Here is a 13,675-nt window from a genome sequence, read left to right as displayed (position 1 = left end):
AGTGGGGGCTGGGAGGGCAGTCTGGGTCAAGTCCTTGGCTTGTCAATCATTCTATGACTTTGGCCGTGTTATTCCCCACCTCTGAGCTTCAGTTCTGTCCCTTGCAAAATAGTAATAGTAATATGATTAATGCACAGGTTGATGTCTTTTTAAACGCTGCAGTGTAAACCCAAGTGTCTCATAAACTGCAGTGCATCACATCAAAGTGAGGTATTATGAAATAATTTGCCCGTTATTTGCTTGCTATGTGATTCATTGATCAACTGATGTATTCAATAATTATTTGCTGAGGTCTTAGGGTATAAAAATAATTATAGCATTCATCTTTAGAAAGGTGAAAAAATAATTTGTATCCCATTTCTCCTTTATTAATTAAGGATCTTCGTTCATTTACTTATTCATTACATATTTATGATTGAAAAGTTCATGCAAAATAGCGATACTGTTATTCCTGTTTCATGCATAGAACCCTTAATAAGTGCTAGCCATGGCTATGTCTATTGTTAATAGTTTTATATGCTATTAGGATAAGACTTCAAGAATTAATGAAAACTAAAGCAGAGTTTTTTGGGTTTTTTTTGTCTTTTTGCTATTTCTTTGGGCCGCTCCCATGGCATGTGGAGGTTCCCAGGCTAGGGGTTGAATCGGAGCTGTAGCCACCAGCCTACGCCACAGCCACAGCAATGCCAGATTCGAGCTGTGTCTGCAACCTTCACCACAGCTCACGGCAACGCCAAATCGTTAACCCACTGAGCAAGGGCAGGGACCGAACCTGCAACCTCATGGTTCCTAGTCGGATTCGTTAACCACTGCGCCACGACGGGGACTCCTAAAGCAGAGTTTTGATCTCAAGAAGCTCATAATTGGAGTTCCCATTATGGCTCGTTGGTAAGGAACCCAACTAGTATCCACAAAGATGTGGGTTCAATCCCTGGCCTTGCTCAGTGGGTTAAGGATCCCGCATTGCTGTGAGCTGTGATGGAGGTTACAGACGTGGCTCGGATCCCACGTTGCTGTGGCTGTGGCATAGGTCAGCAGCTATAGCTCTGAATCGACCCATAACCTGGAAACCTCCATATGCCATGGATGCGGCCTAAAAGGACAAAAAGAAAAAAAAAAAAAAAAAGGAAGAAGCTCATAATTTAACAGAGAAAAAACATGCAACACAGCCTACTAGTGGAACACTAGACATATTTATAAGATGGTCAGAGCAGAAGGAAAACCATGGCAGAGTGGCGGAAGGCGTCTTAGAAGGGATTCTGAGGAAACAACATCTGGGTTGGGTTTTGAAGGATGAAACTTCATCATATGCATCAACTGGCTTCACTTTGTAAGTGCGAACAAAGGGAAGAGTGCTTGAGCTCAGACAATGCAGAATGTCTTGTGGCCAGCAGCTGTGAGGTTGGGGTGGGAAGCAGACTGATGGGAGATGAGGCTGTAGAGGCAGGCAGGGGAGGCAGCAGACGGAACACGGGGGGCCTTGGAGCAGTGGGTTTGCAAAGAAAATCAGATGACTGTTTACCTCACGCAGAGTGTCCTCTTCTAATGGTAGAATCTGAAGTTTAGACTTGAACAAATATTTATTTTGACTTTCCTTCTGTAGCATTCTTTCTAGCCGGACACTCTGTCTACTGAAACACCAGTCCAGGGTCACACTGAACGTGTCCGCTTGGGCCGCCCCATGGGTAGCGGTGCCGAGTCCAGGACGGAGGAGGTCAGGAGGGAGCCTGTTAGAGTGTGCGTGGGCCAGGATGGATGTCGGCTTGCAGGGTGCAGCTCAAGCCAACGTGCTGAGTTTGGGGCGTTCCGGGGCCACCTGCTTGGAGGTGTCTAGTGAGCTCTGAATGGCTCAGCATGAAGCTCGGGTGAAGGTCTGGCCTGGAGGTCCTTTTGATAATCGCTGGCATGTCGGGGGTATTTTAAGTCATATCATGAGCTCAGCCACGGAGAGTGTCTGGGATACACACAGTAGAGGTCAAGACAGAGCCCCGAGGAAGTGCAGGTCCCACGGGAGGAGCCAGAGAGAGGCCACGAGGCGCAGCAGCCTTCGGTGGTGTCATGGAAACCAGGGGAGGACGCTGCGGTCAGCAGCCTCAGGCAAGATGGGGCTGCCAACACCTTCACTGGCTTAATCACGAGGAGCCCTTTGCAAGTGCAGCAGGGTGATGAGGGAAGCAATGACAGAGGGGTGATTTGAGAACATGGAAACCACAAACTTTCCCAAAAATCTTTGTGCTAAAGAAAAAGAATGAGATTGAGAGCTAAAAAAGACCTGTGGAACATTAGCTGGCGACTGTCCATTTTTAGGTCATGAATCACCCATGATAATGTATTGAGAACAACACGTCCCTCCACGGGTACCACATTTTGCCTCTATTTCCAGGGAAATGAACCTCCTGAAACCCAGATGCCAAGTGAAGAAACCTTCGGGTACAGTGAGGGTTATTTCCACAGTGGAGAAATGGATGGACATTTTCACGCAGAGAAGAAAGCGTCAGCATCCAGGGTTAGACTGGGCATCTAGGAAGGACGGGAATGGGGCTGGACCGGGGGGCTAACTGGCAGATGGATGTCCCTGGGGGGCGGCGGGTGAAGGAAGAGCACACTGGCTTCAAACAGGGGGAGCTGGCTTCAAACAGCCCCCCTTTCTCTGTTTAGGAGAAGCAAAGAGGGCAAGACGGGACGGTTCATGGGAGGTTGAAGCGGGCAGGGGGTTGAAGCCAGTGCTGACAGTGGTTCCTCTTTCTCTGAGAGGCAGGAGCTCAGGCCCCGGCTAAGTGGGGCCAGGTCATGGCGATGCCGGTGCCTGGGAACGGCAGCCTTGGAAGCAGTGGTTGTGGAGAGCGGGAAGGAGAGAGGGCTGCGTTGTCAGGCTCTGTTGAGAGTTCAGCTGAGGGTGGAGATCTGAACGTTGTAAAGGCGCCCATCTGTTTGTGGGTGTTTCTTCAGCTGTGCTCAGGCCATGACAAGCTGCAGAGGAGGCAGGCCCATCCCTTGAATCCACCTGGGAGGGGAGAAAGGTGAGGGCCCTGGCGGAAGGGACGTTGAGGCAATAGACCAATGGATTCTCTTGGTTTATGCTAAGCCAGAGACTATGGATAGCATGGAGCAGGGAAGAGGGTGGGAATCACAGTGACATTAAGAGCTGCTTTTAGGAGTTCCCATCATGGTGCAGTGGTTAGCGAATCCGACTAGGAACCATGAGGTTGCAGGTTCGGTCCCTGCCCTTGCTCAGTGGGTTAACGATCCGGCATTGCCGTGAGCTGTGGTGTAGGTTGCAGACGCGGCTCGGATCCCGCGTTGCTGTGGCTCTGGTGTAGGCCAGTGGCTACAGCTCCGATTCAACCCCTAGCCTGGGAACCTCCATATGCCGCGGGAGCGGCCCAAGAAATAGCAACAACAACAGCAAAAAGACAAAAAAAAAAAACAACAAAAGAGCTTTTAGTGGAAGAAAGGATAAAAGTGCTGGGAAAAGGAGGATTCTGCAGAGTAACAGCACGTGGAGCTTCGGACAAGTAGGATTTACCTGGCCATGGGGCTCAGGGCCAGGATGCGGTTGTGGAGGAGCTTGGCTGGGGTGAGTGGAAATAAGGCTTTCTGGGACTGAAGAGGTTGGGAAGCTGAGACCGAAATGTGAAACAGGCCATCTACTTTCCCCGTGGATGAAGGCACTCGAGAGTTTAGCACGAGTTGGGGGGGGGGATGAAAATTCCCAGCTGCCTGGTAGAGAGTTTGAAGAATGTGGGAGCATGACCAGGCCTCCCTAGTTAAGGATAATGGGAATTATCACAAGGCTCCATAGCTGGAAGATTATGAGCCAGCATGAGGTCAGGAGATGAGCTGAGGGCACAGTTATGGTAAGAAACCTTGTTCCCAGGACACAGTCGATGGGGAAGGATGAGGCTGGCTCGAGGATCCGCTGTGACAGCAGGGACCTGATTTCAGAGAGCAGGGGAGCTGCAGGAGGCTGGGTCAGGAGTGAGATGAGGCCGCGTCAGGGGAGGGAAGACGGGCGGGGCTGGGACTGGAGGACAGCTCATTTTGGCCGACTTTTCATTCTACCAATAAGAACAGTTCTTGGAAAACAAAACAACTAAATCATCATCATTTTGTAAAAGGAGTTCAACAGGCCAAGTTAGGAAGGCCAACTATAAACATAAAGTTATAGAATTCCACCTTTCAGATGGCATCTTTCAGAGAACTCCTCCTTCCTGGACACAGGACGAAAACTCCCTGTCAAGTTTCCGGTTGGGTTTTTGGTTCCCAGAATGTAGACTCTCCATCCATCATGATGCACAGTGCCTGAACCCATGGCCCTTCTGGACCAGAGGTCAGCAAACCACAGCCTGCACTCTGTTTCTGTATAAGACCCAGGAGCTGGAAATTTGGCATATAGAGATAATTAATATGAGTAAGTGGCCAGCAAAACTTAAAATATTTACCGTCTGGCTTCTACCAGAAAAGCCTCACTGACCCCTGTCCTCTCCTGAAGATTTGCTGTTTTCTCCATCCTTCCAACCCCCAGATCATCCGAGCTTGTTGTTTCTGGTCCTCCCAGGCTGTATAACCAGAGCTACGCCCCACTGGGCAACAGTCTTGACCAGGAAGATGAGGGGGTGGCAGCAGTCCTATCAGTACTCTTAAGGGTCATATTTCGGTTGAAAATGCCTTATTTTGCAAGCAACAGCAGTATGCCCTCAGACATTCGGCAGCGTGGCACAGAGGTAGAAGCTCTGGTTTTTTGGAGGCCAATACACGAGGCGTACATTTTTAATAAAGGCTACTGAGTGCTTCTTATGCACCCAGCAGTTTACAGGTGTCGGTCCATTTAGCCTTCACCGTGTGTCCAGAGCCCACTGGCTTTTCATGCCATGACATGCACTGGGGCAATGGCATGGCATTGGGAAAGCTGCATGGGAGGACTGGCCCCAGCTGCCTCTACCCCTTCCCCCAGGGGAGCTAGAAGGATCGGTAGCAAACTCGGACCCTTAACATATGGGAAGCTCTGCTCTGTAACATAGGTGACATGACTCTTCCAGCTTACGGAGTGTAATTTACCCAAAGTCAGAGCTGGCAGTGGGCAGAGCTGGGGTTTGGGCCAGCAGAGTGCCCCCAGACTGGTCCCGCCCTAAAACGTGCCCTCAGCGGTGACCAGATCAGCCATGCCCATGGCTGTGTGTGGATTAAATGAAACAACTCCTGTAGCCCATCACAACGTGTCTGCCAAATCGGAACCGTTTAATGAATGTTAGCACGTTTAATGTGTGTTATTTGACATGATAAGAATTATCATTAGGATCAGCATTTCTATGCAACAGGAGGCATAGCATTTCTATGAACCAAGGAATGGGTATTTTTACTAATATTCAGTCACTCTGTTAATTCAGGCTGCTGTAACGAGATAGCACCAACAACAGAAATTTATTCTCTCTCACTTCCGGAAGCTGGAAGTCCAAGATTGAGGTGCTGGCAGGGTGGGTTCCTTCTGGGGGCTGTGAAGGAACGAGCTGTTCCTGATCCCTCTCCTTGGCTTTAGAACACGGTCTTCTCCCTGTGTCTGCACGTTATTGTCCGTCCATGCTCGTCTCTGTGTGCAAATTCCCCCCTTGTAGAAGGACCCCAGTCTGCTTGGGTTGGAGACCATTCTGGAGACTTCGCTTTAAACTTGATGACCTCTGCGAAGGCCCTGTCTGTCTCCAAGTAAGGTCACGTTCAGAGGTGGGGGGCTTAGGATGAATCCATGTATGAATCTTGGGGTGGGATGGGGGCACAACTCCCCCCATAGCACTCACTGCTGTCCCTCTGCTCAGCTGGGAGGGCGGGGGAGGGCCGCGTTTAAGATGAAGGCCTACTTCCTGGGAGCTCAAAAATACTCATGTGGGGACTGAGCAGAAGTAAACAGGTCTCTGGGTATTTGTCTAGTGTTTAAACATTAATACAGCCTCAGTAGGGTCTGCTGTGTCAGGCATTTCTCTTTGAAGACACGCTAGGCCAGCAGCGAGCTCTAGTCCCATTTTCATCTTTCAAAACGATTGCACAAGAACAAGGGCGCAAAATCTTCTTTCTGTTATCAAAGGAACATCTAGGTGTGTTTTTGTTTTGTTTTGTTCTGCGTTCAAATGAGGGCAAAAATAGCCCAGTGTGACGTGGCTCTCACTTGAAAGGCGTGTTGCCTGGTGAGAAAGGAGGATGTCTGTGTGTGGGTCCCGTCCAACAATGATAGCACTCAAGTGTCGCTCCCCCGCCAGCGAGAGCTCGTGGCCATAAAGCTGTGAACGTAGCACCAGTGAGTGTGGGACAAAGCTGTGAACGTAGCACCAGTGAGTGTGGGACGCTTTGCTCACGCCAAGGTCACAGTGGCTTGCTGGTGCCTGAAGGGCTTTTCCTGTCGGAAGAGCTTTTCCTGTCGGAAAGGCTTCAGCGCTTGGATGTTCACCCCTCACCCCCACCTGCCAGCCTGGACGTGGAAACCACCTCCAGTACTTCCTCCAGCTTCTTCCCTATTCAGCGCCCACGACTTTGATAAGTGATGGGGAGCTGAAAGGAATTCTTCCTGGTTTTCTTTGCAAGAAGAGCCGTAAGAGCCCTGGGTTCTCTTCAGTCGAGAGTTTCTACTCACTTCCTTTATTCTTGTTGATTCTTAAGAAAATCGTATTGGCCTTTTCTCATTTTAAAAAATAGGTCTGTGGTTATTTGAACGTTGGGCATCTGTGCCTTGTTTGACCTTTCTGCACTTTGATCTGATTAAAAAAAAAAAAAAAAAAAAAAAAACGTTGACAGGCTCTCCCCATCCCCCACCCCCAGCATTTTTCAAATGAGAGCGATGGGGGCCAGAGCGGGAAGGTACCCTTGGCTACCCAGCCAGCAAGCAGCAGACCCATCCCTCCTGCCTTGACGCAGGCTGCAGTTACGTGGGTGTTTGTTTTGTTTTGTTTTAGCTATTTTTAAGAGTTGAAATGACTCTAAGCCATTTTAAATTGATGCCTGGAAAGGAGGACAGGAAGGTAGAAAGACAGGAAGGCAGGAAAGGGGGAAGAAAGGAAGGAAGGAGAAAAGGGAGGGAGGGAAGGAAAGAAGGGAAAGGAATTCAACACGGTTTTCCATATATTGGACATTTTCGAACATATTTTTAGTCGTGATTTTTTTTAAGCTTATTTTACATTAAAAGGGAATAATGCTGGAGTTCCCGTCGTGGCGCAGTGGTTAACGAATCCGACTAGGAACCATGAGGTTGCGGGTTCGGTCCCTGCCCTTGCTCAGTGGGTTAACGATCCGGCATTGCCGTGAGCTGTGGTGTAGGTTGCAGACGCGGCTCGGATCCCGCGTTGCTGTGGCTCTGGTGTAGGCCGGTGGCTACAGCTCCGATTCAACCCCTAGCCTGGGAACCTCCATATGCCACGGGAGCGGCCCAAGAAATAGCAACAACAACAACAACAACAAGACAAAAGACCAAAAAAAAAAAAAGGGAATAATGCTATCTGGAAGGGAATGGAATTATCTGGATGCTGTGCCAAGGAGGTTGCCGGCCACGCTGCCCCAGAGCCCCTCCCTCCCCTGGGCCCCGCCCACTCGCAGCAAGGCTGTGGGCACAGCGGAACTCAATGGGGGCTGTCCAGGTTCAAATGCTGACTCGCTGCCTTTTAGCTGTGTGGCCTTGGGCGAGGCATTGGCCCTCTCTGGCCCTCATTCCCTTTTCTCCCCTGTAAAATAGGGATGATGTCATCCGTCTCAGTGTTGTAAGACAGAGTCAGAGCATCTTGAGTTTGCCAGCCCACTAGATGGGAGCACCTGTCCCCATCCCAGAGGAAGGACTGGGTGACATGGGCGAGCCTCTCTCCCTTCAGGGTCACACTTTCCCCTCTGCCAGTGGACAGGCGAGGCCATGCTCCTCTGATGGCATGTTCTCCACCAAGGTCTTAGGACCTGTCAGTGATATTTCATACGCAGCTTGTCTTTATAGCATCAGAGAGTCACCAAGATTCCACAGGACAATGCAGGGATGGTGTTTGCTGCTGGGAAGGGGGTACGGCTACCGCCAGGCAGATGGAAACCATGCTGGCGGGGGTGGAGACCAGGCTCTACCTCTGACCTCAGCAAACACCATGTGACCTTGGAGAGTCCCTCTGTGACCGACCTTGGGGCGTGCCATGTAACTCTTCCTCTCTGTGGCTCAGTGTCCCTATCTGCTTGAAGTGGATGGATCTGAGCTGACATAAGGAACTCAAATGACGTAGTAAAGCAACATCTCTGTCTACTGAACATGTCTGGTGTAGGGTGAGAATGGGGCGCCCAGGCCCACCCTGAGAAAGTGGGAGGGGCGTGCTGCAGGTGGAGACCCCCGAAGGCTTGCCCTGTTAGCTCGCCGACTTAGGGCAGTGAGTGTCGTAATCAGATTTGGAGGTGACCCCAGCCACCAGGTGTGTCGACAGCCTGAGGGGGTGAGATGGGTCTGTGACAGAGGATGAGGCCAGGCTCCAGATGGAAAAGAGGAGCTGAGGGGCTGGGGGCTGGGAGGATGATGAGATCTCCGGGTTGGACAGCTGGGTGGCTGATGGAGACAGGTGGCAGCAGGGGGTAAAAGCAGGACGGAGTCGGGGGCGGCGACAGGTTCATCTGGGGATGCACTGGGCTCAAAAAACCTCAAAACTGCCGAGTACAATGTCACTGACTCAGCAGCAGGTGTCCTGTGGACACTGAAGCCTGGTGGCTGGTGGGGCAGAAGGTCTGGTTCCACTGCGCTAATGGCGTCAAGAGTCCCAGGGCCAGAGGCGGGAGGGAGGTGCCGACAGAGACCCTCCTGGGCTGGAGGCCGGTGTCCTGGGACAAGGAGGAGCCAGAGGAGCCGGGTCAGGGCAAAGGGGTTGACATCAGCGGGAGTGATTGGGCTCCATGCCTCTTAGAGAATTTCCCCCAGCGCCCCAGTCAGGTACTTCGCTGCCTAGTTTGGGAAGACTGTGACCCAAACACAGCAGGCACCCAGGAGCCCCGCCCAGGGACTGCGGGAGTGGCTGAGTTCACTAACCCCACCCCGCCAAGGCCCTCGCAGCTCGCCTGCAGTGACTCATTCATTCCCCAAGACCGCTTCAGGAGAGAGCGTCTGGTGATATGCCCATTTTACTGATGAGGAGACTGAGGCTCAGAGAGGCCGCGTGGTTTGTCCAGATTCACAGAGCTGTCAAGTGGAGGAGCCAGGGTGAACCTAAAGAACCTGGCTGCTTAATCATATGGGTCTCATTTACGCCGTCCTTCGTCACAGCTGCCAGGCGGCACGTCCTCCCTAAATCTGGAACCTAGCGTGGGCCTCTTTCCAAAGCAGTGGCCTAGACAGCAGCCTGAGCTTCGACGCTGTCTGTGTCTGTGAGTGAGTTCAGGTCCTGTTAGAAAACAAATGCACACAAATAAAGAGCTTTCCTTTCGGTCAACAGTAACCATTTAAAAAATGCAGTGAAGAAAAAAATCCCATTCTGTTCTTAGTGACATGAAAAGTTAAACATAACGTGAAAAATCTTTTTCTCAAATTAATGTTTCCATGTCATGTTCTCCCAGTGTTTTCTTGACAAAATGGCCTTGACTTTCGTCTGGTGAATAAATAGACAAAAAATATTTGTGAAAAATATAATATGGGAAATATTCTACCATTTGATGATAAAATACATTTGAAAGTGATTATAATTTAAGTAGGGTGGAAATAGAGTCAGAATTAACAGAGGTGACTGGGTAAGAATTGGTACTCACCAAACAAAATCCATTAACATGTAGGGACTTTAATATATGATCAACTCGGATTTCAAATTCAAGGAGAAGTGGTTTTCTTTTTCTTTTTTTTCTTTTTTTTTTTTTTTGTCTTTTTGCCTTTTCTAAGGCTGCTCCCATGGCATATGGAGGTTCCCAGGCTAGGGGTCTAATCTGAGCTGTAGCCGCCAGTCTACACCAGAGCCACGCAACGCCAGATCCTTAACCCACTGAGTGAGGCCAGGGATCGAGCCCGTAACCTCATGGTTCCTAGTCAGATTCATTAACCACTGAGCCACGACGGGAACTCCGGTTTTCTTTTTAAAACATGTGATGCTGACAATGCTATCCATAAAGTGCATTTTAAACAAAAGAAAAAGTAAAGGGAATCAGCAGACCACAGATGCTGCATTTCGGAGCAGGTTGTCCCTCTGCATGAGCCCGAAAGCCCCACCACGTCACTCACCTGGAGCGGAGGTCTGGCATTGGCGTAAACCACCATTTCTGAAGCTGAGGGAGCTGGTTCAAGCCTAAGCACTGCCGCTGGCCAGCCAAGCCCTTTGTGTGTGTTGCTGGGTCTGTTCCCTCATCTGTAGGTTGTGGTGTCCTCAGCACAGGTTATCGTGAACATTAAGTGGTATCGTCCGGTTCTTAGAAGATTAGTAAACGCTCATGAAATGCTACCCAGATGCCGCCGTTTCAGGCTTCCCCGTGCTCTTGCATTCACAGGGAACTTGTTCTCGGAATGTGTCTGAGATGCACGTGGAACCCTCAGCGTGGGATTCTGCGTGGTGGCTATGGCTTATCCAGGGGGTCCTGCCGGCTGCGGAGGGGGACGGGAGGGTGTGGCCAAGAGCTGGCTCCAGGCCCTGGGGTGGCGGCAGATGAGCTGGCTCTCACTTTGGAGGTGAAATTCGCCCTTCAATTCGAGCACTCTCCCCTAGACATCACCGTGAACGTGTAGGGCAGCCAAGGCTTCCTTTCTGAGACCTTAATTGGCAAGTTCGGTTCCAAGACCCCACCATCACCCATCTCTGAAATTGCAGTGGACTCACGTCTAAAAATAGGCAGCTCAGTTTGATCTTATTGCAAAAGTGTCACTTGTTCTGACCATGAAAATAGCAACACACAGAGGCCTTTCAGAAAATGAAAGGCCTGGGTCTCCTGTGGGAAAGCCACAAAGTCCCAGGGTCCCAAGGACGCAGCTCCGGACTCTGAGGCCGCCCCACCCCCTGACGGGTGGGGGCACCACCTTCCTCCTCCTGAGGCCGCAGCAGGTCTGACTGCATTATTTGGCCACTTCTCTGGATAAACCTTTTATTCTCTCTCTTTTTCTTTTTTAAATTAAAATCAAAAAGGGAGGTGGTGCTAGATTGTCCTGCTCCTTACTTTACCGTTCTCATTTTAGTGACCCTCAGGGCTCTGGTGTCAAAGACAGCTTCGAGATAAAAATGACAGGCTTCCTTCTAAAGCTAAGAACCCGGTGCTGTCAGAGACAAGGACCTTTCCCTACGTGGGGGTCATTTTCCAGAGAGGATGCTTAGCTCTGTAGGGAGCTCAGAGAAACGGAAGCAGCACTGGCTTAGAGCCCAGAGGCCAGGGTCTGTCTCTGGCTTGGTCACTGTTCAGCTCTGTGTTCTTGGAAAGTCGTGTAACCTCTCCTAGCTTGCGACACCTCATTTGTGAAGGGGGCATTAGAGCCCCCTCCTCACCTCCCAGCTGGGGCACCACGGGGAATCAAAGGGATGCTGTTTTGCAGACAAGAAAACTGAGGCCAGAGAGTAACAGCGCCAGAGGGCTTGGGTGCTAAGTAACGACACTTTGCAAACTGTAAAGCGTTGTATCTAAGACGGCCATGGCGTTCTGCCAGCCCAAGGTAAACGCTCACATGCAAATGTAATAAGGATAAACTACCATGGTCTTCTGAGGGGAAAAAAAAATAAATCAAAGACAGAAAGGAAAAAAAGCATCAAAGGCAGGATTTCTCTGTTAACTATCAAGGCTGCCCCCAGAGAACAGCTCTGTAGGGTGTTCTAGCATCCGTGCCCCTGTGTGGTCACAGAGGCCTATTTTGGGAGGTGCCATTGTGTCCAGTTTGATGCCGTCTGTGGACAGAATAATGCATCCATCAGCCTGGACCCGCAGGGACACAGGTGCTCTGGCGGATCCCTTCGCCTCTGCCAAGCATCTCTCTGGCAGCCACACCCAGAGGTCCCCCCCCCCCCGCCACCATGACCCCACCACCACTGAGACCACATGTCAGGTACAGGACTGGAAGACAGCTCAGCAGAGCAGTCAGAGAGCACAGACTCTCTGGATGCAAAGATCTGCTTTCGACCTCGTTCCCTCCTTAAGACCAGCCCGCTGCTGGGCAAGACATTTGAACTCCTTGCCTCGCCGTCTTCATCTTTTAAAGAGGATGTCTTAGCTGAGGTTTCCCGGGAAACAGACTCAGTCGGAGATTTGGGCGCAGGCTGTCTAGCGGGAAGCGCCCTTGGGGGCAGCGCCTGGGAGGAGGGGAGGGAGCAGGACTGGGCAGGGGGAGAAGTAGAATGTTGATGCAGGCCAGAGAGGGGCCCACGGATGCCTCAGTGGACTGTGAAGCCAGGCTGGCCCTGGGAGTTGTCCCATCTCGAGGCAAGGGGGCTGGGCCTCGGTATACCCACATGGACTGGTTTGGGGATAAAAGCTGACCTGTGGAGAGGCAGTAGCTGGCCTAGACCTGGTAGCTCCTGGAGAGGGACTTAGCTGGGAGCCGCAGCCACCAGATTCCCAGCAGATGGGGCATGAGAGCCTTGGTCCCAAAGGCAGCCTGGACGGTCACCTCACAGAGCACCGCACAACACACTCTGCGGGGCCTGTTCTTGCCATGGTTACCAGCATCATTCTAATTTTCGCCTTAGAAAAACTGTAGCATGATGTTTGTCTGTTCAGTTTCTCTCCCGTTCTCCTGTGAGCTGCTCAATAGAAATGGCCATGCTTTTTGTTGGTTGGTTTTGTATGGATGGATTTTTTTTTAACCTCTATATCCCTAGGTTTGAATGCAGAACTTGGCTCACAAAACAGCTCTTAAAAATCACTGTAGAGTGGAGAGGTGGACAAAGAATTGGGGTCACATGGGAGCGGAGGCCACCGGGGGGTGCCCTGGGGCTGTCCTTTGGGAGTATGGGGGTCACTCCACTGTCTTCATCATGCACCAAGCGATAACTCTGTGACTGGCGTTGCCTGCTTTCCCTCCTAGTTGCTCTGGACTCGTGGCAGCCGCTGCCCCCCTCTTCAGTGGTTGTTGATCCGTCCATCAGAAACTTTGACGTTGCCCACATCAGCACTGCAGCCGTCGGAGACTTCTCTGCTGCCCGAGAGCGCTGTTTGTTGGGTAAGGGGAGTTACCACCCTCCAGATAGGGGGCTGACTGGAGATCCCTCTCACCCCGTGCTGCTCAAGGTTCTGACGCAGAAACACAGAGGAGGGAGTTCCTGCTGTGGCTCAGCAGAAATGAACCCTGCTAATATCCATGGGATGTGGGTTCGATCCCCAGCTTTGCTCAGTGGGTTAAGGATCCAGCGCTGCCGTGAGCTGTGGTGTAGGTCGAAGATGCGGCTTGGATCTGGTGTTGCTGTGGCTGTGGTATAGGCCGGCAGCTGTAGCTCCAATTTGACCCCTGGCCTGGGAACCTCCATATGCTGCAGGTGTGGCCCTAAAAAGCAAAAAAAAAAGGGGAGCACATAGGAGACCCCAAGATAACCTGGAGTGCGTGGCCAGAAGGAACTCCCCTCCGGGAGGAGAACCGGGCTCTCCTCTGCAGCCTCCTCATCCTCCTGCAGGGTCAGCCCACGGTCAAGGACTCCAGGGCAATAAGCCAGCAGAAAATGAGCAGCATTGAAGCAAGTCAGAGGAAGAGTGGAGAAGGGATCTAGGGGGTTAGTCTGGCAGAAAAGATGGC

General features: G+C 51.2%; 1 protein-coding gene and 1 non-coding gene across 3 annotated transcripts in view; one reads left to right on the top strand and one right to left on the bottom strand.

Annotated features, from left to right (window-relative positions):
- Positions 1–13,675, top strand: part of TG (thyroglobulin) — a 224,041-nt gene that overhangs the window by 96,161 nt on the left and 114,205 nt on the right. For both annotated transcript variants that reach the window (NM_001168418.1, XM_021088574.1), the window contains 1 exon segment: positions 12,974–13,108. In NM_001168418.1, the coding sequence (NP_001161890.1) occupies positions 12,974–13,108 (135 nt within the window).
- MIR9795 (microRNA 9795) lies at positions 9,257–9,340 on the bottom strand. Its single transcript, NR_128477.1, has one exon. It is a non-coding gene; the product is annotated as a microRNA 9795 (primary transcript).

This window comes from Sus scrofa, chromosome 4 (genome assembly GCF_000003025.6).
Source record: "Sus scrofa isolate TJ Tabasco breed Duroc chromosome 4, Sscrofa11.1, whole genome shotgun sequence".
Taxonomy (NCBI): Eukaryota; Metazoa; Chordata; class Mammalia; order Artiodactyla; family Suidae; genus Sus; species Sus scrofa.
The sequence above is the reverse complement of the archived record's forward strand: the minus strand, read 5'-3'. Positions and strand labels throughout refer to the sequence as shown.